General features: G+C 40.5%; 2 protein-coding genes across 5 annotated transcripts; one reads left to right on the forward strand and one right to left on the reverse strand.

Annotated features, from left to right (window-relative positions):
* Nucleotides 1-433: 433 nt before the first annotated feature.
* Nucleotides 434-5,271, reverse strand: LOC111229293 (glutaryl-CoA dehydrogenase, mitochondrial-like). Of its 2 annotated transcripts, XM_022755567.1 has the most exons (12): nucleotides 5,203-5,271; nucleotides 4,569-4,678; nucleotides 4,294-4,326; nucleotides 4,022-4,162; nucleotides 3,768-3,830; nucleotides 3,382-3,552; nucleotides 3,128-3,257; nucleotides 2,422-2,638; nucleotides 2,220-2,323; nucleotides 1,889-2,014; nucleotides 1,628-1,788; nucleotides 434-1,189 (listed from the first exon to the last, which is right to left on the reverse strand). In XM_022755567.1, exons 2-12 carry the CDS (start codon nucleotides 4,669-4,671, stop codon nucleotides 1,116-1,118), a joined length of 1,323 nt encoding a protein of 440 aa, XP_022611288.1. In that variant the 5' UTR covers nucleotides 4,672-4,678; nucleotides 5,203-5,271; the 3' UTR covers nucleotides 434-1,115. The 2 variants fall into 2 exon arrangements, with proteins under 2 accessions (XP_022611288.1, XP_022611289.1); XM_022755568.1 differs by lacking the exon at nucleotides 4,294-4,326.
* A 1,888-nt stretch (nucleotides 5,272-7,159) lies between these two features.
* LOC111229302 (choline transporter-like protein 2) lies at nucleotides 7,160-25,097 on the forward strand. 3 transcript variants are annotated; one of them, XM_022755582.1, is made up of 22 exons: nucleotides 7,160-7,323; nucleotides 14,200-14,248; nucleotides 14,340-14,413; nucleotides 15,100-15,184; nucleotides 15,370-15,454; nucleotides 15,539-15,661; nucleotides 15,781-15,841; nucleotides 15,935-16,061; nucleotides 17,515-17,598; nucleotides 17,922-18,034; nucleotides 18,150-18,281; nucleotides 18,367-18,466; nucleotides 19,189-19,281; nucleotides 19,446-19,530; nucleotides 19,728-19,990; nucleotides 20,302-20,396; nucleotides 20,747-20,850; nucleotides 20,933-21,006; nucleotides 21,148-21,218; nucleotides 21,343-21,431; nucleotides 21,528-21,612; nucleotides 24,210-25,097. In XM_022755582.1, the coding sequence occupies exons 1-22, from the start codon at nucleotides 7,287-7,289 to the stop codon at nucleotides 24,317-24,319; spliced, it is 2,139 nt and encodes a 712-aa protein (XP_022611303.1). In that variant the 5' UTR covers nucleotides 7,160-7,286; the 3' UTR covers nucleotides 24,320-25,097. The 3 variants fall into 3 exon arrangements, with proteins under 3 accessions (XP_022611303.1, XP_022611301.1, XP_022611302.1); XM_022755580.1 differs by lacking the exon at nucleotides 24,210-25,097 and adding an exon at nucleotides 21,872-23,350; XM_022755581.1 differs by lacking the exons at nucleotides 7,160-7,323; nucleotides 24,210-25,097 and adding exons at nucleotides 12,014-12,149; nucleotides 21,872-23,350.
* The last annotated feature ends 193 nt before the right edge of the window (nucleotides 25,098-25,290 follow it).

The following is a 25,290-nucleotide window of genomic DNA, read 5'->3' on the forward strand; positions in this document are numbered from 1 at the left end:
CCAGGTGTCAGAGACGTGCCGGCAGATGAAGGAGCACATGTTCACAGTCTATGAGGAGAACGGTAACGAGATGCAGGTTAAGCTGCAGGAGCTGACTGAGGTGCTGGAGAGCTGCACCAAGCTCAACAATGAGCTCCTGGAGGCCAGCCAGGCTCTGACTAGTCTCAGAGAGGGTCTGACCATTAGCCAGACATCAGAATCCCTATAAACTAGTTGTTGTTCTGAATAGGTTTATGTGTTCTTGTGTTTATTATTATAATGAGCGTTCAGAATAGTTTACTATGTCTGCCAAAATGCTGCCATGGGTAACATTACTCATTTTGGTTTCCTCTTTCCTCTTCATTCTTCCTTTTTCCAAGAATACTCAGTTGTCTGTGTCTCTGTAGTTCAGGTTATAGCTCACAATTTCAGTCAAAGAATACAAAAACAGAAGCTGAATCCATGTTTTATTTATGTTCAGTTTCAGTATCTGTTGATTCAATAAATAAAACTACAAATAACAAAGACAGAATAAACCGAATTATTTGGCTCTGTGGTGTTAACATTTTATATGTTAGGTATCATCATGCCCTATTGTGTCTTTGGTATTTCAGATTGATACTGATACACCCCTCTTTAGTAACCAACATTACATCATAAAGTTTTAAGAACAGGTGATAATTTAATGTGATTACAGGTAGTAAGGTGTTTGCACATACAGCATCTTAGCTACACTTGTCTACATCTTTCCACTTATTCCAAACCATTCATTTACAAACTATTCAATTATCACAAAATAAACCAACTCATAATGCCACAACTTTTACATGCATTATGCCATACAAATGCCTGAAGTATACATCAGGCATTTTAACTGTACAAATATCTCATATCTCAGTTGGACCCAAAGCTTTGTACAATTGGCTTTACATGTACATCTTTTGAAAATACACTGTAAATGTGATGAGGTATTTGTGACGGTGGTATCCCACCAGGCAAAGCTTGTAATGTGAGGTGGTTTAATTGCACCTCAAGTTTCAACCAATATCATTATGTCCAGTCAGATGGTGTTTCTCAGAAGGTACATGAACAGTACTGTTCCACATCAAGTCCATTTCAAGGAAACTGGAAAAGCTTTACTTTCCAACAGTGAAAGACTGCAGTCCAGTGATGGCTCTGCCCAGGATCAAGGCGTGAATGTCATGAGTTCCTATATAAAAAATAAAATAAAACGTAATGAAAAAGTTACTTTCACATGTAGAGATATTTGAGTTATCAGTAAAAAAAAAAAAAAAAAATCACTATTAAAATGAAACTTTTTTCCTCAATTTACTCAATCCTCCTATATGAGTCCTCATATATGAGAATACACATTCTAAAAAGTGTTTTGACTTAAAGAAAATAGTTTATTAATATTTACTTAAACAATGTGCTTTACTTTAATTCGACTAAAACTGGACAGACTTGAGATAAACTGTGCCTCTCTACCCAACTAGTCTCAACCTGTACACTCTCTGCACTGCTGACCTCTGGTGGTGGACATACATAACAGCAGTCTCAAACCTATTTTCACAACATTACTGTCAGCTGCCGGTACTTCTGAAAATGTTTAACATGTAAGTAGATGTAGCCATTTGTGTGTGCCCACCTTCGTATGTGTTGACAGCCTCCAGGTTCATGACATGACGGATAATGTGGTACTCATCTGAGATGCCATTTCCTCCCAACATGTCTCTGGCTTGTCTGGCAATATCCAAAGCCTTGCCACAGCTATTCCTCTTCAGCAAGGAGATCATCTCTGGTGCCGCTCTATTAGGACGAGAACAATCACATTAGAGGACAATGCTTTTTTAGGAGAAGAGAGGACCAGTGGCAAACTTGAAAGAACAGACGGAAAGAGAAGACTCACTTCTTCTCATCAATAAGTCTTCCCAGGGCCAGACATGACTGCAGACCAATAGTTATCTCTGTCAGCATGTCAGCCATCTTCTTCTGCATCAGCTGGTTCCTAGCCAGTGGCACCCCAAACTGGATTCTGATTGGAGGATAGAAAGACATGTAAACTAATCCCTCTCTGAGGGAAGCTGAGGCTGGCATTACATGGGCAGACAGTATGGATATATGCAGTATGATAATGCTAACGTTAACACATTTTTTTACTGGATTCATATTTTGTTATGTCTGTCAGATCCTCTAACCTTGACCTTCGTGCACACTACAGCAGACTGAATGTCATGTACCTGTCCAGAGTGTACTGTCGGGCAGCGTGGAAGCAGAATTCAGCAGCTCCCAGAGCTCCCCAGGCAATGCCATACCGGGCATTGTTGAGACAGCCAAAGGGACCCTGGTTACAAGGGCCAACAACAAAACACAGTTACATTAATGTTGTTATATTAAAGTATTTGTTGGAGTTGAAGTTGCTATGACAGAGCAGCCACTTACAGCCAGACCAGATACGTTGGGCAGCAGGTTCTCCTGGGGAACTTCCACTTCATCCATCAGGATCATGCCAGTGGCAGACGCCCTCAGTGAGAACTTGCCCTCAATCTTGGGGGTGGAAAAACCCTTCATTCCACGCTCTAAGATGAAACCCCTCACCCTGTCATCCTCACACTTTGCCCAGACCACTGCAATGTCTGCCACGGGGGAATTTGTGATCCTAGCAGAGGAAGGAGAGTGAGGAACAAAGGAAAAAAGTCAGTCAATAAGGTTGCATGATTGCACATTTTAGTATTTAGTATTTAAGAACCTGATGCTTGGTACAGACCAAGTCTCATGTAAAGCTTCAAGTTTTTACTAACTTGATAAAAAGCTGGCCTGGCTCTAAGCTAACCCAAAAGAGAGGAGCAGTCTTTGTTTATTTTACTGCATCTATTTAGATTATTAGTCTCCAAATACCTGACCACTATTACATTTCAAACTAAAGTATGGTCTAAAACTTAAGTCGACAAAGGGACAGTCTACACTTCTCTTCATCGTCTATATATTTATGCTGAATTTCCCCTAGGGGCTGCATAAAGAAAGTAAGTTAGTGAGTGAGTGAGTGAGTGAGTGAGTACTCACTCTATCATTATCTATTGATCTATCTATCTATCTATCTATCTATCTATCTGAAAGGCCAATGCTTCTTGTATGTCTGTCCACCTACCAAGTCTTGGATCCACTGATGGAGAAGGTACCGCTGGACGGGTTGTACTTTGCCTTGGTCTCCATACTGCTGGGATCACTGCCATGGTTGGGCTCTGTCAGACCAAAGCAGCCCAAGATTTCTCCACGAGCTGCAGGGAAAAAAAAAAAAAAAAAAAAAAAAAAAAACACACACACCAGATTTCAGTAAAAGTACCTTGTGCTTCTGCTTTGCTGTTTGAAATGTCATGCCCATTTGTATAACACATTTCTTACCAAGCCTTGGCAGGTACTTCTCCTTCTGAGCCTCTGTGCCGTAAGCATTGATTGGGTGCATGACCAGTGAAGACTGGACACTCATGACTGACCGATACCCACTATCCACTCTCTCGACCTCTCTAGCAATCAGACCATATGCCACATAACTAGTGCCAGCACAGCCGTACCCTGTAGGGTAGACAGAAGGGAATTTAAGTCCAAATAATCTTACTACCCAGTGAGTAGTCTTAACATGACAAAAAAAAATCATGTGGCACTTTGACAAAGCAGATAGAAAAAAAAACATGAAGAAGATGAAGATCAAGCATTACTGAAAGCATTGTTCATTTTAGGATGGGACTATAACTTGAATAAATGATCATGTAGCTCTGTTTTTTGTTTACCTTTAATAGTTGGGCCGAGGACACCCAACTCTCCCATCTCTGAGACAATCTCACGGTGGAAATCTGTAGCATGGTGCATGTTGGGAAACAGACACTGACCGTCAAATATTGAGCAGAAACTCGATACCTTTGATAGGCAAGAACTGAAAATGTGCTATGATGAGATCTTCTCCACAATCTAGATGATATGAGATTTAATAAACACCTCATATCAGCCCTATATGCTCTGAATCATGGACATGTGTTTAGCTCACGTTCATGTCTGTTGGCCATCAGAATGCGGGGCATGAGTTTCTCTTGGCAGTAGTCGCGGAAGGAGTCCCGGATCATGGTCTCCTCCTCTGTCAGCTGACCGTCCAAGTTCAGAGCGTCCCGCCAGTTGAATGACACCTTGGCTGAGGGTCAAATCATGAACACACACACACACACACACACACACACACTGTGGTTATGTCACAGTCAGATATGGTAAGAGGTGTGAAAGAATCTGAGCAGACCAGGTTGAGCTCATTAAAACATCTCTTACCTGCCTTTGCCGGTTTTTTGACATCTTCAACATCTAAAAAGGGAAAAATATTAAAGTGTTGAGTCCTGTGTATAATTCATCCCCTTACACTAATTTAAACAACTTAACTTAGTTTTCATCTCCTGTGTGTTCTTTTTCTTTTTGGATACAAATGAAGACAGTGCTGTTTACCACATTAGGAGACTTATTTCTCTCATCAAAGACCGTACCCCCCAAACCTGATCCTACCATTCCTTCTATATATTTACAGAAGGACTGAAGAACGTCAAATGTACCTTTGTGAGCTGCAGCAGTTGTGCCCTGGGCTCTGGACGCAGTGACAGCAGCACATTTCTGGCTGTTGGAGAGCAGACGGGTGACAGCACCTCTGAGAGCCATATGTTTACTGAACATGGAGGAAAAGAAGAGGACATATATTTATTAAAGTTGTTATATTTGTAATAAAACAAAGTGTATGCACTTTTTACAGTTGATGTCACATTGTTATGTAACATTGATGCAGGTTGAGTAGCCAGACCAGTGAAAATCAAGTAAATATAAAGCACAATACAGAATTATTGACGACAAATTTATAGTACTTTTCAGGAAGCTAATAAACACATTATTTTTTGTATTGGACTATAAGTTATTATTATTATTATTATTATTATTAATATTATATTATCATCACTCCATGCAAGACAAACAGAAAGGGTTTGGGTATTGTTGTGGCACTGGGTTAGAAAATCTTAAAATCTTTTCTCAGCAACCAAACCGCAGCCTGTTAATGATGTACACATTTCAGAACAAACTCACAAACTGTCCTACGAGCAGTTTTTAAAGCAGTTAGACCAGCATTAACCTGCACGTGCAGCAATGTGAACATTTAGTGGTTTTTCTTTAGGAAACCTCGTCCTAAACGCACAATACCTTTTTTTATATCCTCTCGGTGAGTTTATCTGATGGTCCGGTGACTTTTCAGCGGTGATATGAGCTGTAAAAAAGTTGCTTAAGTAACAATTCTCGCGGTGAAACGTCACAGGGATACGTAACGCCAAACGTGGGAGCTCCTCTCCACCATGACAGTTGAGGCACAAGACGCTGCACGACTCGAAGTTGTGCAACAACTTCAAGTTATACAACTAACTTTGTCTGTCTGTGGCCGCAGGACAAGATGAATATGTTGAATACACATGGAGAGTTTGACTGTTGGGAATGTGAGAGCTTTGTTTCTGTGTCCTGTGTAGCATGTTGTTTAATTTAAACATGGGGTGTAAATGACATTTGTGAGAAATGTCCTCACTCAAAATGGCGTTCGAGGACTGCTGTGCGGCCGGGGTGTGGAGGGTGTCGGCCCACGCCTTTCAAGCTCATTGGCTGGTAAAATAAGGAGCGATGTACTGAATGTCTGAGCGCCTGTGCACAACTTTTATAAGTGACACTGCAGCTGGCAGTGGAGACACCTGACCACAGGCTTATACAACAACAACTACACCGACAATACACTGTAAAACTTAATGTGGTTAGATTGTGAGGATTTGTTTGTAGGCAATACAATTAAGGAAGAAAAAAAGCAAGAAAACTCCAGGAACTGAAAAAAAATTGGCCCCGAGCCCAAATTTTTTTAAACTGTTATTAAACTCATATTTTATTTCTAACCAGCTATTGCTGGTGTTTTTCCTGGATGAAACATTAACTAGTTAAAATTAATTATTAACATGAAATCAGCTGATTTTGTCAGGGTAGCTGTTACCAGTAGGAAGATGGGTTTGCTTGTTTGGCTGTTATTTTAGATGGGTAAAATGTTCTCATGATTTTCTTAGGAAAGCTGATAACATTTCATAACTTGAATTATTTATTACTTTTCCGGCACACCTACACATGACACTATTGCGGTCAAAGGTGGGGCAGAGCAGTTAGCTATCACAGTTCACCTTCCAGCCAGTGTTATGTAAAGATACATGTTGTCTCTCTATCTTCCAGAGGACCTTTTTTAAATTATTTTTTGCAAGAATATTATTGAGTTTTGTTTTATTTTTTCTTTCTTTCTTTGTTCTTGTACATCACAGAGTTGCAGTAATGTCTTCATGAGCAGAGTGGAGCTACACAGAAAATAGTAGACCAGCCTCCACTGAGAAATTTTGAAAATCAATGTCAGTGTAGCCTCTCATGTCAGGAGATGTAGGCTATCGCTAAAGGTTTTTTCTCAGAGAAATACTATAAAATACATAAGTTAAAGTCCTGCATTCAAACCTTTGCCTAAACCATATTTAAAGTAGCTTACAGAAAATTATCAGCAAAATGTACAAGAAGCATCAAAAATAAAAGCACTTTTTATGCAGCATTGTCATAATATTATGTCATTATTATGGGATTGTTATTATGAATACATGAAAGTATGAGCTACTACTTTATACTTTATATCTGAAAATACTGTATAGTTGAATGGAGAGTATAATATTTCCATTGAGTATATGAATTGGCATAGAATACTTAAGTGTAGTAGCTATGGATAGCGCTAAATCGAACTTGAGTATTTCTACCATGGCTATGCTCTTTGTGGACTATTTATTGGGGTGTAGTGTTATGGTAGGTTTAAATGGCCTAAATGTGTAAAAAAAATATAAATACAATAATCGTGTAAAGGAAGCAGGTCTTTTTTAAGTCTTTTCTGATGCATAATGCCCAGTATGCCCAACACGTTAGTCTTTACCAACACTTTCAACACATTCCACTGAGATAGCGGTCGGACAATTTGTTTTGGCCCGCTCAGGCGCCCTCTGATTGGCTGCGGCAGCTGTCAGTCACCAGGCCCTGCTCTCTCATTGGCTGTCTGTCCGTTAGCTTGGAATGCGCCGTGCTTCAGTTCGATTTGGGATGGTCTCTCTCACTGACTCTCTCGCTCTCTCTGTAGCAGTCGGCCACTGTTATTGATGTTTTTTCCCTCGACATTTCCATGGTAACTGTCCAGTCTAAGGTCTGATCAGCAGCGAGCAGCCGAGCAGTGTGTGAGAATGGAGCCGGAGGAAAAAAACCCGGACCCGAAATACGGTAAGAAGAGCTTTACGTGACAGTTTTCTCCACGATCTTTGATTTTTCTTTAAACGGGCGAAGAAATGGAAACAATGACTGTAATGGATGGATGGGTGTGGACCTCATGGGTCGTATGCAGATCTGGAGGCATCCTCATCCTCCAAAGCAGGCTTCTAAGGAGTCAACATCTTTAGCCTCGGGAAACGTGTATTAAATTAGCTTTTAATTATACACTTGACAATACACAATGAATGAAGGCAACGTGCTGTGCGTGGGTGGGTCTGTTTGGCTTGTTTGCCCTATGTTAACAATCTATAGCCAATTGCCAACCAAATAGCCCACAGCTCTAAATGAAACGAAAGCTGTATTAGTTATCCATTGTTGGTATATGGCTTAATTTGACTGATAAAGAAAAGTAGGTTGTCATCTTATCAAACCAAGGCTGTCTTGATTGGCTCATATTATGTTCTGCAGAAAAACACTCCAACAGGCCAGAGAGGAGGAGGAGGAGAAAACAGATGCATGAATAGTGTTTTCCTCTGGGCTAAAAAAACATTTGGATTGACAAATGTTTGTTTCATTCAAAGCTGCACATACTCACACAGATACTTGCACAAACACATGTTGTTCACACTGATTTTTTTGGATCCACATATTATGGAAAATTCATTCTCTATACAAGGCAAACTCATGACTCATCGCTGATTATTTTGTCTGTCACACATGCATTTTCTCCACCAGCACCAACTCAGCAGCCTACAGCAGCCTGCTGTGCTCCTCGTATGTCTGGGCTGTGGTTCATATAGACTGCTTAGTCATGAAGTCTTCATCATGGGTGTTATTCTTGCTTTAATACCCCATGTCAGTGTTGTTGCATGAAAGGAAGGCCATAGGCCGCTGAAATGCAAACCACAATCATCACACACACATTTCACTGAGAAGACAACACTAATGCTGAGTCAACGCTATGTCTGACTTTTGAGTTATTCCGTCTTTCATAATGTAAGATGCTCCTGACAGCCCACACCCACAATGTTAAGCACACATCCTGTTCAGTCCATCCATGGAGTTCCCACTTTGGAGCATTTCCTTGTTGCTTTCCTGTTACCACGTAAACAGTTCTTTTTCCTTGACTCCCCTCCCCCCATGAAGGCTAAAAGGTCAAAAACTGCAGCCTTTTAAACCAGAGCTAAAAGTTTATATGATGCAAACACACAATAGAAATTCCAGCTCACCAGTATTCTTAAACAGTAGCTTTTATCGGCAGAGTTTGACTGGTGAGACGTCCCTGGTCGCCTACTAATCCTACTCCTACATTTCCCACCTGTCTAGACCTGTGTGCATGCATGCAGGCAGGCTGCAGCCTGCACCGCCTGGACTGTGTTCAGCCTCGCCCGCTCTACCCACTCAGCAGACAGTGTCAAGAGGCTTCCAGTCAATATCAAGCTGGCAAACGCTCTGATGCATTACAGCACACACTGCATGTACACACACAAAGACACTACTGCTAAATGTTTCACAATGATCTCTTGTCGTTTGGAGTTTGCCTGTTGCTGATTTATCCAACCAGTGACTGGGAAGAGTAGAGAGAGACAGTGATCTGAGCCAGTGGTTGGCAGTTTTTATGTATTTAGCTATTCAGAAAGAGACTTTATTGTGTTTCTTCTTTTCCGTGCCTGTAGGTGGGCCAGTGACCTCATTAGTGGCTGTGATGGAGGAGTTTTTTTGATGCAGTGGCAGCTGCTTGATACAGTATTAGAACAGCAGTACATACAGTAGTTTCTGAAATGCTATCATATATTAATCATCTTTATCTACATGTCCTGAATAGAAATGTTAGGAATAAGAGCACAGGAGACAAAATATACTCATTGTCAATTTGTGTGCACACGCACACACACGCACGCACGCACACACACACACACACACACACACACATACACACACACACGCATGCACACACACATGCACACACAACCACAGTGGCCAGTAACCCATTAAGGTAGACAGGGAAGGGCTCATCTGATAACCCCTCTGGGCCCATTAGTGAATCAGATCAGTCATGACATCATTACTTCCTCTAACATACACACACACACACGCACACACACACACACACACACGCACACGTGACTAGAAAAACATATCTTATTGTCAGCAGAGGCAGAGATCTCATTATTCTGGTTTCAGAATTTACACTTAGGTTGTTTGTAAAGAATTGTTTTTCGTGATTTTACTAAATAGTTTCCAGTTTTGGATGAGGTTTGGCAGACGTTTTGAACTCCATAGGGAACTGAATGCAGACTGAAATTGTCTGGTAAGTCTTGTGGGCTTTCAGTATCAGGGTCTCTGGAGGGTGTGTAATGAACTCCTGTACCTAAGGGGCCCAGGTTACCCAAATGGGAAAAAACAAAACAAAACAAAAAATGTCTATAAAATGTGCAACCTTTTTTCTTTTTAAAGTTACTGCATGTACCGTAGTAGTTAATTTTATTAATTAAGCCAATTACAAAGACAAACAAGACCATTTACAAGACTTTTGGCAGCCTGTACGCAACAACAACAAATCTGCTGAAATGCTTTTCCGCACAATCGGAGATTGTTTCGTGGCACAAAACAGGCAAAGAGTTGCCTGTTGCTCCAGCACTAATGGAGCTGTGTCTCTCACAGTCACAGATGGTCCTACAAATGAAAGGCTGATGGAAAAATCACTTTCAATGTTTGTCCTTTAGAGTATAAAGACAGAGAAAATGTATACACACAAAGTGAAAGCAGGGCGTTGGAGTCAGACCAAACAGAAACAGCAAACCCTTTGGTTAACAAAGATGTGTCTGTGACTGAAATCTAAATCTCATTCAACTGTACAGGCCTGTTTTAAAACAATTGTTTCTAATTGTATGATTTTATATATTTTATACTTTAATACTAATATCATCAACTCATTTTAGCTCATCACGTGTATAAGTATCATTATGTTGAGCAATAAGAAACAAAAAATTGCAGTACAGAAACATATGTTTGAGCTTGAGTGTCTTTGTTACATAGTTTGTACATCTGAGAACACTGACAAGTTTGTTTCACAGCTGTAAAACGTCCTGCTCTGTATAGCTATAGCTTGCTCACTGTTCTTTAATAACCAAATTCAAGGGATGTTATGAAAATATTTATTTGTGCTATGTCTGCGTGGTAAAACATGAATATCGGCTTATAATCATTGTCATATTTTTAAAGGAATAATTTGATATTTATATATTATATTTTTTCTTGCAGATAATTAGTATGAACCTATTGCTACCAATCAGCTTAGCATAAAGACTGGAAACAGGAGGAAACAACTAGCAGTTAGCTAGCTAACATCCCCCTACCAGCACCTCTAAAGCTCACTGATTAGCACATAACCCCCAATCGCATGGCGAATTGTCATTTTTACACATTAGTTTTTGTACAGGTGAAACAAATGGGACATAGCCTGTTAATTAGTGAGCTTAAGAAGAGCTGGTAGGTAAATCTTGTTCTCCTGCCTGTAGCTTTATATTTATCAGATAGATATGAAGGTGGTATTGATCCTCTCAAACTCTCAAAATGTCTATTACTTTGTTCAGTGTTTTCCACACATTGATTTATTCGTGGCGGCCCACCACTGTAACACTGACCGCCACATATGTTGATATCGGTCTGAAAAGATCAGTATGTTAAGGGCTCCCATGCAGGTTACAGAAACTCGGTTTGCAAGGAGATGGCACTGTAACAAGCTTGTGTATGAGGTCAATAGTTGGTATTTCATGCATGCTGTTATCCCATCACATGGCAGCGAAGGTGGGCAGACCAGGCCACAGTCATGTGCCACCAGAGAACATGTAGGAAGGTCTTATATCTGATGTACAGTTCACTTCGTCGCCTTGTGTGTGACAACAGGCCCAATTCATCATAATCAAATCGTTGTCTGGTTGCATGAAACCATTTCAAGAGATCTTTGTCCACTGTTTAGGAAGTTTGAAAGCACTTGGAGGGGGCATGTGGTCCAAGTGCTGTAACAATCTGGAGAGTACAGGTACAGGAAGCTGAGAAAAATTTGAGAGAAGGCCTATCATCTTTTAAGAGTTAAAGAGCAAACCCTACAGTGGCAGTGTTTTATTGTACATTTTTTTTTTTTTCAAACCCCATGTTTTTTGGACATAAGACTACAGTGAGGTGAGAGCACAGGGAGAACATGCAAACTCCACACAGAAAGGCCCCAACTGGGGTTCGAACCCAGAACCTTCTTGCTGCAGTGCTAACAGCTAACCGTGCCGCTCTCTGCATGCAGTTACAAACTGTAAAACAGCTGAAACAAGGAAACAATGAACACAGTTTAGTATGTCAATATAGTGGATTGAGTTGAAGCCTATAATAACTGTTATGATGTTGGTGTTAAAGACTTTGGTTTCAGAACGTGTCACCCACCGCTGACTCAAACACTCCCTGCCGTCAGACATTTTAGTGTCATGTGTGTCTGTGTGTGTAAACACAGCCAGTTTTGGCAGCAGCAGATTCTCAGGCGCCATAAGTCTTTGTTGTGTTTGAGCTCCTCTCTCAATTCCCCCATCAATGCTGTTTTTGCTGCAATTCCCCTGACAAGCCCTGCGCAGAGAGAGGGACCAGAGAGAGGGAGTATGCTGACAGAGCTCAGAGTGCTCTGAAAGAAGGAAGTGAGGAGTTAGAGGTCGGACAGCTCAGACCTCATACGGGAAGGAAACGTATAGAAACAACTGTCATACACATCACACAGAGAGGAATCTATAAACGCGTTCATGACCGAAAGTCTGAGAGAAATAAGGACAGAATGACAAAATACGAAAGACAAGGTACTGTAAAGGTCACTGCAGCAGGATTTATTATAAACTGGAGGTTGATTTGTTGTTGAGTGTCTTGTGTACGACCGCCGCCTCTCAGATAGAGTTGACAAATAGCTCATCTTTTGCTAATTGTGATGGTTAATGGACCGACAAACTGTTCTTTAAAATACAAAGTGACACCTTTCAGTTGTGTCTGCAGAGGGTGTGTGTGTGTCCTGTGTATGTGTGTGTTAGCAGTGTGTGAAGCACTGTATATGATGCATACTGAATGTGATCACATAGGCAGTGACAACAAGTAGCTGGGCTCGCCTCTAGCTTTATATCTGTAGCAGAGCATTTACAGAAGAGTTAAATGCCACTTAATGATGTGAATTGTCATGAAGGCTGTGGCAAGCAGTTACAGTAATGTGACAGGATGTGTAAGAGCTCTGAGTCTGGCAACTGGTTTTCTAATGGAAGGATGTTGTTCGAGGAGACTGTGTTTACACGCAGCTGAATTCTTCACCAAGCTGATTTCCTGTTTAAAACATATTTCAAGGTGAAATTTAGAAGCCTGAAAATTACAGATGAATACATCCATGCTCAGTGTTCTTGTTCCTGTTCTTGTCGTTGCTAAAGTTGACTCAAAGTGTTAGCTCATGATGATCTCACCACAGACAGAGTGGGCTTGGTTGATGTTTCTCCTCTGCCGCGTCTGAGGTGTTTCCATGGCGGCTAGCGATGTCCACAGGGAGCTCACTGTCGCTAGGGAGCCATTTTGTAGGTTGCCGGGCATGACAGTCAGGCAGAAGAATCCTTTTGTCCTGTCTCTGTCAATACATGAGCTTACACCTGATGTATATTGTATATATGTGTGTCTCAAGTACACTCTCTCGTTTCTGAGTACACAAGTACATTCAGCTCTCCACTAAGTCAAGAAATGATTTGTAACTGTGTCTTATCTTAGTCACTAACGTGCTGAAACTGATGAATAATTTGCTTCCACTTTTGATTTTACAGAAGCAATTCGACTGTGCAACTAATTGCAATAGCATCCATGACATATTGCGCACTTCAAATGTACAGTGACAGTAAACCTAGCTAAACTAATGCAGGTTAATGCAGCATTCCTGCAATAAATCGTCCTTCATGAAGGTTCAGCTGCTCAGTTTTTGTTGAAACTGTGTTAGGGAGGTGTTGATTCAACTGTGTGATCATTGTGGAGGCTGTAGTTGAATCAGCACCACTTTAACACAGTTCCAACAAAAACCGCACATTGAAATCACCATGAGGGTGTTCATCTTAACCACCCAGCCACTAGACGCTCCACTGTTAAACTATGTTAGTGAACCATGAAGAGATGTTTGCCGTGAGAGGAGCCTTTAAGTTTTCGTACTGCTGAGGAATGAAAGTACAATTACTGTTTAACAGTGATGATGGGACTGTACATAGAGATGTTGGCAGTGAGTTAAACCCAATGGGTGATGTCATTAAATTGCTTGTTTTTGTCAATTCAGCAAAGCCAAAGATATTCAGTCTATTATTACATAAGACAATGAATTCTAATAAAGATGGAACTAAGGAATGATTATTATTTTTGTTGGAAAAATGTCTTTCTGTATGAAAATCATGAATCCATCAGAATAGTTGGCAATTATTTATTATTAATCAATTCATTGACTAATTGTAATTTTTACACATTTACAATTACTGTTGTAGTGTCCTCTCCATTTTAGCATATTTTTAGTTTCACTATGATGACAGTGACTGATGGTCACAGAGAAAGTATATACTGGCCAACAGGGACAAAATGTGACAACAGAAAGCTGACATAGCCCGTCAATAATTCAGAATTGCTGTGTATCGACTTTGAGTGGAATTGTATCATAATGATATAATCATACATCTTTAGCAGTTTCTAAAATCTAGTCATTCAAATTATTGATTCCAAGAAAATTACAAACTAACAAAATGAGTTATCTGTTTTAGAGCTTCATGAGAGTGAGACTGAAGTTAGAAGTCTAAAATTCAGTTTATAGGAAGCGGCAATAACAATCCTGTTGTCTCTTTATATCCCCAGGGGAGTCCAGAAAGTTTGATCCAAACTTCAAAGGGCCGATCCACAACAGGTGAGACATCTGTTTTAATCACTGATCATCATTTCTTTTCTTTCTATAATACAAGACAACAATAACAATATTCTGCCTCTCCTCTGCTCAGGGGCTGCACAGACATCCTCTGCTGTATTCTCTTCATCTTAGCCTTGTTGGGCTACTTCGCTGTGGGTATCCTCGGTAAGACTGAGCGTGCATCCCTACGATATTAGTACTATTTCATCGCTTAGACACTAGCATGCTTGATCGCATGAATTTAGAGGAAGCCTGTTTTTATTATTGTTTATAATTATGTATTTAAGACCAATCACTATTAAAATATGTCACACATCTCATCTTCAGTACATCAGGGTTTATTCACCAAACATTTCCAAACATTTTCATCTATCTTGCCTTTGTCATGGCAGTATTAGGTTGTTTCCAGTTTCCTTCTTTACTCTTATTAGATACATAATTTCCAAGAGAAATATAAATCCCCATCAGCACTAAATATACAGCATAAATTTACGAGAAAATTAGTATTATAAAAGCAGTGATCATTGAGTGTGTGTGTGTGCGTGCGTGTGTGTGTGTGCCTGCGTGCGTGAGTTGTTTACATCCTCGAGACATAATGCTTTGTCTATCTGCTCCTGAGGATGGCAAACGTTCTTCCACGTCCTTGGCACAGCACGAACACAGTCTGCCTTTAGGGGATGGGGTTTGATTTTAAATATACAAACTTGCAAATTTGTCAGAAAACAGTCTATTTAATAGATTAATTAACAGAAGATCTGACGCACCAATGGTGATAATAAGCATGAATATATATTGTCATTTCATTCAATATCCACATTTGTCCTGAGTGATTTTTATACTTCTCCATCCAGCCTGGTCTCAGGGTGACCCCAGGAAAGTGATCTATCCCACAGACAGCAGGGGGGAGTTCTGTGGACAAGCTGGAACACATCTGGAGTGAGTTTCATGGCAACATGAATGGTCTAATAGTGTAAATGTACCAATTTAGGTGTATCTTATCTTGTGTTCCTTGCAGATAAATATTATTGTAATCTGATGCCCCTCATTTGGGTCTTAGAGACATTCATTTATTATGTTGGCCTAATAATAGCTTTCTTTCACTGATGTTCCTGTTTCAACAGGAAGAAGCCTCTTCTGTTCTACTTCAACATACTGAAATGTGCCAGTCCTCTGGTTCTGCTGGAGTTTCAGTGTCCCACCACACAGGTCAGAAACAGGATCTGCTAATCTATCAGACTATATATATATCTAACAGTGTCATTAATTGTCATGATTATATGTCGTGTCCAGTTATGTGTGGAAAGATGTCCTGACAGACATCTTACCTTGGTGAAAGTTATCAAGTTGGGCAGCAAAGAAGACCGTGAATACTACAAACAATACTGCAAGGAGGGAGTGGACTTTGCCAAAATGGTAAATAATTTGATTATTCACGTTATTCATATTCAATACATGTTTAACGATTCTGTAAAACACACGATATGACAAGAAAAAATCAAAAACTACATTCAAGGCTGTTTTACATTACTCAGAATACTCCTGAGATCCTGAGAGATGGCTTGTGTCCTGCCATGTTGATGCCCAGTAAAGCCTGTAAGTGAGACGCTTGTTCAAGATTTCCCTGTGCTCACTTTTCACCCACCCACATAGAACCACATCCATACTGATCATCTCCTCCCTCCACAGTCACGCGTCGCTGCCTTCCTGCCTTGGGAACGATGAAAGGTGGGGTGGTGGTGGTAGGCAATGAAACCAGTTTTGATGCCGGAGAGGGTCACAATATCAACGCCACTGAGGTGCTGGAGGCATCAAAGTAGGTCCTATTCACTGTATGGAAACATATACATACATATACAGTACCAGTCAAAAGTTTGGTACACACTCGTGTAGTGAGTGGTACTGCACATATATGTTGTTTTTAGCCTAATGCTAGCTCACACTATGTAGCAGCAAATACAACTGTTTTATTTAGCAGACTATTTACAACATTAGGCAAACTGTAAGGACAGATAACATTTGGCTGTTGGAACAGTTTAATTTAGGATTTTTATTAGGGGTGGGTTTAACTCTAAACTCTAACCGTTTTTCCAGTTTCCCTCCCAAAGCATCTTTCAAATGTTTTCCTCATTGCATAAAATGATTTAGTTTTTTTGTCTTCTAAATCCTAAGAAGTCAAATGCATCACAGTGAAAAAATGCTTTATGTAAAACACATTTAAAATATTTAGGCAGGAAAGTTGGAAGTTGGCACATTGAGATATATTGATTAAATATTAGTAATTTAAAGTAAAATTTTCAAATTCAACCATATAGCAACTTTTCTGACCTTAACTCATTATTGAATTAACAACTTTTTCTGTCTAGTTAAAGTAAATTCCTTTTGGTCTTAGAGTGTTGGTCTGACTAAAGACATCAGTTTGTACTCTGAACTGTAAAGGTGGACACTTTCAAATGCAGAGAAAATGCTGTTTAGATGGGTAAATGATCTAGTTCTTGCCGGACATTCACGTCATGCTGAATTGTCATGCTGAATTGTGTCAGCAGACAGCTGGTATATCACATCACCACCATAACTCCCTGCACTGATTTGACAGCCTATTTAAAGGCCTTTATGCTCTCATTTACTTTCTACACTAGTGTGTGCTTGCTACAGCCTGCGTCTGCCTTGGTTCTGCTCAGTTTGAATTCAGCCCGGAGGGTCTTTATGTCAGTGTTTTATATCAGCGTTATTCCCACTGGGGACTGCTCCCTGCATGTTATTTATCAAGATGATGAGTATGCCTACTGTTGTTATGCTATATTCTCACAGCAGGCAGTATCACAGGGCTTGACAGTAGAGCTACACCACCAACTCAAATTATGTCATCTTAAGTTGCAATGTGCCTTGACCAGCCCAATGTAAAAGTTATTCTACATTTGATATTCATATTTTGAATGTTAGCCTTAGCTAGGAGCTAGCTGATAAAGGCTGGTGCTCAGTGTGTTTAGTTTACAATGTTTTCAGTTCATCTTGCTAACTACAGAGTCATCAGTTGCTCCACTGATGTTATACACACACACACACACACACACAAACACACACAGATTTTTCGCGCTACATTAATTATTCAACTAACAGTATTATCTAATAATGTGTTCAGTTATAGGCCTTTTTTTTCTGTTAAACTGTTGAAACATTTAGTCAGTTTCCCAGGTCTATAAATGGCAAATATTGAATTAATTTTAGACTCTTGTGGTTGGAGTTCATTTCATTTCCTTTTCTTACAGGAAGTCAAATGTTGTTGTTGAAGCTCGACAGGTGGCCATGAGAATTTTTGAAGACTACACTCAATCCTGGCATTGGATATTGCTGTAAGTCTGCCCACTCTGCACTGGTTACAGTCACACAGTGTTACTTAATTAATTTTCAAGTACAATTTTTTGATGAGAAGATATCGGTTTGTTGTCACTAGAAAGGATAAGTCACCTCTGCACTTGTCTTAACACAAACGATTATCATGGCTGAAATGTTCTCATCATTGTGTGTGAAAAACATCTGAAAGTTCAAGACTGACCTTCACTTAAAAACCACAAATGATGCACGACCATAACAGAAAGATCACAGGTTAAAATGCTGTAAGGCTCCTGTCAAACTGTCAATATGTTAAAATGTTTGATGTGTGCACCCTCTGTAGTGGTCTGGTGATAGCCATGGTGGTCAGCTTGATTTTCATCGTCCTGCTACGGTTCCTGGCTGGTGTCATGGTCTGGGTCATGATTGTTTTGGTTATTCTAGTCATAGGATATGGTAAGTCTTCAGCCTTTAAAAAATAATAAAGTTGCTATTCAAGACAATATTTTTTACTCCTTTTATGAAATGAAATTAAAAAGAAGATTAATAAATATTTAAACAATGTTTTTAGGTATTTTCCACTGTTACATGGAATTTGCCAGTCTGAAGGGAGAGCCTGGCGCTGACGTCACCATCCGTGACCTGGGCCTGCAGACGGACTTCTCTGTCTACCTGCAGATCAGGCAGACTTGGCTGGCCTTCAGTAAGCACAAACATGCTTTCACTCAGTAATCAAACTCTGTATTTACTGTCCATATGTCCTGTTAATCTGTTTCATTCACTTGCAGTGATCATCCTCGCTATTGTGGAATTCATCATCATCCTACTACTCATCTTCCTCAGGAAGAGAATCCTAATCGCCATCGCTCTCATCAAAGAGGCCAGCAGGTCAGTCTCAGTTGGGAATTTATTCAAGTTGTACATTTTGCAGCATCGTTTTCATATGTTTTCTGAGATGAAGTGGAAAATTGACTGGACCAGCTCACTTATTTTAAAGCTGCACCAACAAATATCCATCCAACAATGAATCATTTAACTGTGTGTTGTGTGATGAGAGTCACTCATTGTGACGAACTCTGAGAAAAGTATCATCCAGTTCTTCAGTTCCCCTCATCTCTACGAAGCGATTTAGTGTCTTTCAGCTCATTGTTTTGGTTTCCCAGCCCACAACTTTACTGTTTTGGTTCAGTCTCACAGCTCTCATCAGTCTTGTGTCCTGCCACAGGAGGCAGCGGTTTTCACTTGTCCACTGTACTCCACCTGTCCAGCACCAAATAGCAGACAGACACAGTTCTTAGCAGATCACTTAAAGAACCAGATATTTCCTTCTGTACATGGTGGAGACCAAAACAGAGCTAAAAGGAGGTGAATATTAGACTTCATCAGGTGGCCTGAAACACAAAGTCTCCTGGATTTGTAAAGAAGCAGCTGTTAAACACAACAACACGAGGTTGTGTTTGAGGCTAGCTCTGCCGACCCCAGCAGGCCAAACAAAATCAGTTAATGCTGCTTTAATTTGATTACATTTATTTTCATTACAGCAGAGAATTATATATATAATATATCTAAGCTTGTTAACAAAACAATTCGACCATTGTTTTCTTTTCCAGAGCCGTTGGGCATGTGATGTCATCTCTGTTCTACCCACTGCTGACCTTTGCCCTGCTGGCCGTGGTGATTGCCTACTGGGCCATCACTGCTGTGTATCCTTTCACTTCTCAGATGATTATCAAAGATGATTACAAAATAAATCTTTTACTTTACAATTATTCCCAGTGTAGCAGGTGTAGCATTTCCATATGAATAGATGATCGTGACCTTTTGAAAGATGTCCTCCCCTTGTTGTCTCCTTGACAGCTCTGACCAGTTTCTTGTCCACCTCTAATGAGCAGGTGTACAAAGTGTTCAACAACTCTGAGTGCGAGTACTCACGAGAGACATGCGACCCCAAGGTATGTCTCTAAATGTCAAAGTCCCATTAAATGTAGTGTTAGAAGATGTGTGTGGGATGGTAGAATTTCAGAATCTGCCAAAGAGCCAAACACGCAGTCTCTTAATATATGTCACATTTTAGGAAGAAGCAGTTTTATGCTGTTTACCTGGATAGCATTGCAGTTTTCATCACAGTTTACCTTCTCTCTTTCTCCAGACGTTCAACACCTCCAACGCCTCAGCTCAGTGTCCAGATGCAGAGTGCCTGTTTGCCTTCTACGGTGGTGAGACCGTCTACCACAAATATCTCATCCTCTTCCAGTTCTACAACGTCTTCCTGTTCTTCTGGTGCGCCAACTTTGTGACGGCACTGGGCCAGGTCACTCTGTCGGGGGCCTTCGCCTCATATTACTGGGCCTTCAAGAAGCCTGATGATATTCCCGCCTACCCCATCTTCTCCTCGCTGGGACGCGCCCTCAGGTTAGAAGATGGATTTGTAATTTATTTGTGAAAAGTCTGTGCACATGCATGTACAGTGCATGTATGTAGTTGTAGTTGTGTATCAACTCAGTGCTTTTCTAGCTATATAAAAACGGCAAGTGATATTTTTGGACCCTAATGGTGTTCTCTATTGCAAAGTCAGAATGGTGTTGACTCTGAATTTTTGGTTTGGGTTAATCTCTCTCCGTGTACGACAGATGGGAAGGTCAGTAGGTGGGTTTGCCTGCCTGTGTGATGGGAGAAGAGTGTTTGATGCTCACAGTCGGCCTCTGTTTCATCCTTTTGTATAGATACCACACAGGCTCCCTGGCTTTTGGCTCTCTGATCTTGTCTGTGGTTCAGGTCATCAGGGTCATTCTGGAGTATCTGGATCACAAGTTGAAAGGTCAGATGATTTAACATCAGAAGAAGACGACTCACTAAATATTGACTGACTGCATACCTTCACCATTGTCCTATATTCATCAGTAATTATGGTTATATCCATTTAGGATTTTGTTGTTACTTTTGACTCCTGGTTTTGGATGCATGCACCTCTCATACAGTGAACCTCCTCACGCTTCTATTCCACTGTATTTTCTGATGTATTTATAGCAACAGGGAAACTTTCATGGCATCACAGGTCCTTGTAACTTGGTTTAACCGAAATACGACCTGAACATAGCCAATAGTCAGATTATTCTTTAGTTTATGGTTGTAAACACATGCAGTGATAACATGGCTCTCATCCTCCAGGTGCTCAGAACAAATTTGCTAAATTCCTGCTAAGCTGCATGAAGTGCTGCTTCTGGTGTCTGGAGAAATGTATCAAGTTCCTTAACAGGAATGCCTACATCATGGTGAGTCCTTGCAACTGGATACAGCAGCATGATCGATGTTCTGTGTGGTCGGATTTTAAAAAGGCTTTTTTTTCTTCTCTAGATTGCCATCTATGGAAAAAGTTTCTGTCCCTCAGCTAGAAATGCCTTTTTCCTTCTCATGAGGAACATCATCAGGTGGGATTTCATTACATTAATATCAACAATGTTTAATTCTATAAGCTTTACACTACAGCTTTTATTCACTATTTAAGCTACTCTTAGCCTCGTTTCATTTGATTCACTCTCACATTCTGCTCTGTGCCCATTTCAACTCAGGGTGGCTGTTTTAGACAAAGTGACTGACTTCCTGCTGTTTCTTGGGAAGCTCCTCATTGTTGGCATTGTTGGTAAGGGAGGTTTTACTTACATTTTATTTTTAGACCCAAGGTATCTATTTTGTAAACCAGTGGAGAGTGATCAGTCTGGCTTTCTAGTTTAAATCCACAAATCCTCATTATTTTCTCTGTACAGGGATCTTCTCTTTCTTCTTCTTCTCTGGAAGAATCAAAGCAGTAGAGGATGCTGCTCCATCTCTGAACTATTATTGGGTGCCAATACTGGTAAGAAACATATAATAACATTATAGTTGTATGATTTAATCCTAAATTTTGAGCTCACCTCAGCACAGGTTGACATATGTGTTTTTCGTCACCCAGACATTGGTAGTGGGATCTTACCTCATCGCCCATGGTTTCTTCAGTGTGTACGCCATGTGTGTGGACACGCTCTTCCTCTGCTTCTGTGAGTAACATTGCCTTCATTTGTTAGCAAGATCTCCTGCAGATCGTCTCTCTTCTTCAAGGTCTCAAGCTGAGCTGCTGGTTTCTTCTTCTTCCTGCCATGTTTCTGACTCTTCTTCTTCTCTTTGTCTCGTTTCTCCCATTAATTTCACTTTACTTTTATTTTCACACATTCCCTTTATTTCATGTTTTCATTTCCCCCCTAATTTTCCATTAACCCAATCAAACACACTGCAAACGCATCCCCACACACTCAAAAGGTGAGGACTTGGAAAGAAACGACGGCTCGTCTGACAGGCCTTACTTCATGTCCCCCGAGCTGCACGAGATCCTCTCCAAAACAAAACGGCCGGAGGAGGAAGATCGCGACGGTGTTGAGCAGGCGAATTCCGCAAAGCAAGTGGACGAGGTGAAACTGGAGGAGGAAACACCTCTTCAGCAGCAAGAAGACGGAGAGATCCAACTGAAACAGCAGGTGGTGCTCAAGCAGGACAACGAAGAGGAGCAGCCGCTGCAGTCCAAGACAGACGCCGAAGAGCCAAAAGAGGAGAAGAGCGAGGAAGTCGATCAGGCAGACGAGGAGGCTGAAAAGAAAGAAGACGCCGAGGTGAAAGAAGCAGCGGAACAGCAGGAGGTAAAACAGGAAGAAGAAAAGGCGGAGGAGGCGTCCCCACCAGCTGTGGAGGCTGAGAAAGAGGAGACTGGTGAAAAGGAAGAGGAAACAGAGGAATCGAAGGAAGAAAACCCTCCCGCTGCACCACAGGAGTAAATGTCATGGTAAAACAAAAGTGAGGCTTGGTAAACCTCATAAAGCATAAAGAATGAAAGAACTGTCCCTACAACTTTGTGATATGGACCTGATAAATGTACGGCATACAACAAGCTAAAATTTCAGACGGCCTTGCTATGTGAGCGGTGTGACGTCCGGCTGGAGAAGGTTGTGAAGGTCGAAGCAGGTCAAAAGCCCAGTGCATCTCTGTAGCTTGAAAAAAACGCTCTCTTGTGTTGGTTTTAGAACAGTGTTGGTTTTTATATCGTGAAGATCTGTAGAACATTGTGAGTGCTGAACCTGTGCCTGATTACTGTCACTAATATTTGTTGTCTTAATCCTGTTGACAAATGCACTACAGAACCACTTGAGTACTGTACACAGTCGGAACAAACACTTCTCAGTCAATGGTGAACCTCTTTCACTGTTTACAATAATACCAGCTGACGCCAAAATGTTACAGACATGTTTGATATACTGTATGGATACTGGATCCTTTTCCCCCATGGAACGTGTATATACACAGTAGTGTATGTCTATGATGTATTTTTTGGCTTCAGTCTTGTAGAGATCCTCGCCAAGATGGGATCCCATGTATTGTATTGCCACCTACTTGCCTTGGTATTTCAGACTGACTGGCGTAAGTGCTGTGACTGTGTCTCCATGATGCAGCCATCGTGACCTCTCAGACTCTGCGGACTCCACCATTGTTTACTGACTCCAACTACCTTTCTCTGTCCCTGTCCTCTTTCTCTCTCTCTCGCTCTCTCTCGCTCTCTCTCTCTCTCTCTCTCTCTCTCTCTCTCTCTCTCTCTAAGTGCTGCATGGTGTTGACATGGCCTTCTGAATGCTCGCAACTAACATCTTCTCTGGATGCTTTTGTACCTTTTTTCTTGTTTGCCACTTTGTGAAAGTTGATTTTCCACTGAAAACAATGATGATGACATTCCATATTTATTGGCTGTAAATCTTAATTAAAGGTGATTGTATTTAATCATAGTAGTTCTGTTATGGGTAAATATGTGTGCATCATATGGTGGTTTGGCGTTCGGAAGCAGGTGAGTTTTCATGTCCAACAGAATCAGACAGGACTGATTTTGTCTTAAAGGGGCACTCCAACAATTTTGCAAGAGTCATGACTGAAGTACTGCTCAGTGAAACAGTTGTATATGTCTAATGGGGAGGAGCGCTCTGAAAATGTTTAATGAAACATCTGCTACAAACTGAAGGCTTGGAATTTACAAACAAAGGGACTGAGTTGCAGTATGGGAAGTGTAGTACTCTGGCTTTGTGCAACTTGACCCGTGTTAGGGACAATAATCAGGATATCTGAGCTTCTACAGAAAAAATAAACAATTTTTGGAACAGAATTTTTTTTTCCTTTTTTTTAACCAATCTCATGACCCCTCAAATATTTCTTTGCACCCTTTTCGGGGTCCAAACCCCAAGGGAACATCTGATTTAGAGCATTCTTTATTTTCTTTAAAGACTAACTTAACACCACATGATTGGTGTTTATCTTCTGGTTGTTTATCTTCTCACCATGCTGCAGTGATGCAGAGGCATACTCCAGGACCCTGTGACATCACTGTTGTATGTGGTTACAAGTGCAACAGAAGACACTTCTGACCACACCCAACAGGCTTTTTTAGTGTTAAGTTACTCCAATCGTCTCTGTAGTGCAGTTGTAAAACTGCCGGAGTGCCCCTTTCATTATAAAGTAGCTAAAAGACAAAATGGATCACAGACAGTGCATAAATACAAGCATGGTTAAATTACAGTTCAGTGTTACCATGTGTGTCCCTCAACTACATCTGTCCGTGTCACAGTGGAAGACCTAGAGCGGAACGATGGATCAGCAGAGAGGCCATATTTCATGTCGCAGAACCTGCTCACCCTACTGAAGAAGTCCAATGAAGAGGCCAAACCTATAGATTAAGTCACAGCTTTCTGTGTGTGTGTGTGTGTGTGTGCGTGCGTGCGTGCGTGCGTGCGTGCGGGGGTGCATGCGTGTGTGGTGAAAAGCAGAAGAAAAGGAGGAACTTTGTGCCATTTCCTGTGCCACATTATGTAGGTACAGAATTATTGTGTCTTGCTGTCAAATGGGATTCATTTATTGTGTCTGTACATTATTGATCGTTTGGTATGTTGTTATAAACTCTTAAAGTCATTGTCTCCCAATACCCGCCCAACAAGTGTGACTTCATCACAGAAGGAATTTAGGAGCTTGAGTTACAGACTATAGTAGATAACTTTCTGTAAAAAGTCCTGTTTTTCTTTTTCATCATACACTTTGGTCTTTGTTGTCTCTCTGTTCATGTGTTTTCTGTCATGCATTTTATTATGGAAGCTTTGGAGGGTCCAGGATCTTTCAATGATATGTCCAGTTTTTAACAGATGTAACCTGATACACGAGTAAAGCTGTGCTTTATCAGTTTAACTAAACATATTGCACTGTTTGAAATTAACTCACCAAAGCAAAGTTGCTAAATTGCAGGCAATTAAAAACTTAGTATATTTCTTAAAGCCTTTAGAGATTACATATGTAACATAACTTGAACTTGCAGTGCTTATTTTTATATGGCTTGTGTTCTTTTTTGTTCATAATCTCCACTTGATATAAAACATAGCCAGGATTAATGTATACATTTTAAGTCTGTAAAGTTTTACACTGCCTCTCACTTTGTTGTAAACTAATAAAAGTTTGTGTTACCATACCAGTGTTCAAAGAAAAAAAGACAATTGCTTCTTAGGTTTCTTTGGGTAAAGTAACATGTTAATTGTTTGCTTTTAGCACTCATGCTCATTTAAGGGAAAAATATTTGCTAATCCTGAAAAATAACATTTAAATATAAAATTATGTTATATGAATATAGATATAAAACTCTGTAAAGTGGTCATAATCGAGCA

Source organism: Seriola dumerili, unplaced genomic scaffold, assembly GCF_002260705.1.
Source record: "Seriola dumerili isolate Sdu_G_001 unplaced genomic scaffold, Sdu_1.0 BDQW01000230.1, whole genome shotgun sequence".
Taxonomy (NCBI): Eukaryota; Metazoa; Chordata; class Actinopteri; order Carangiformes; family Carangidae; genus Seriola; species Seriola dumerili.

What these genes read in the sequence shown, in the direction of transcription:
- LOC111229302 (XM_022755580.1), top strand. Translation starts at nt 7,287, where the DNA reads ATGGAGCCGGAGGAAAAAAACCCGGACCCGAAATACG. An exon ending in TTCAGTGTCCCACCACACAG is followed by an intron (nt 15,455 to 15,538) that starts GTCAGAAACAGG and finishes TGTCGTGTCCAG; the next exon opens with TTATGTGTGGAAAGATGTCC. An exon ending in TATTCTAGTCATAGGATATG is followed by an intron (nt 18,035 to 18,149) that starts GTAAGTCTTCAG and finishes CAATGTTTTTAG; the next exon opens with GTATTTTCCACTGTTACATG.
- LOC111229293 (XM_022755567.1), bottom strand. Translation starts at nt 4,671, where the DNA reads ATGGCTCTCAGAGGTGCTGTCACCCGTCTGCTCTCCAACAGCCAGAAA. An exon ending in CCAACGTATCTGGTCTGGCT is followed by an intron (nt 2,324 to 2,421) that starts GTAAGTGGCTGC and finishes CCTTGTAACCAG; the next exon opens with GGTCCCTTTGGCTGTCTCAA. An exon ending in GGCTGTCAACACATACGAAG is followed by an intron (nt 1,190 to 1,627) that starts GTGGGCACACAC and finishes TTTTTTATATAG; the next exon opens with GAACTCATGACATTCACGCC.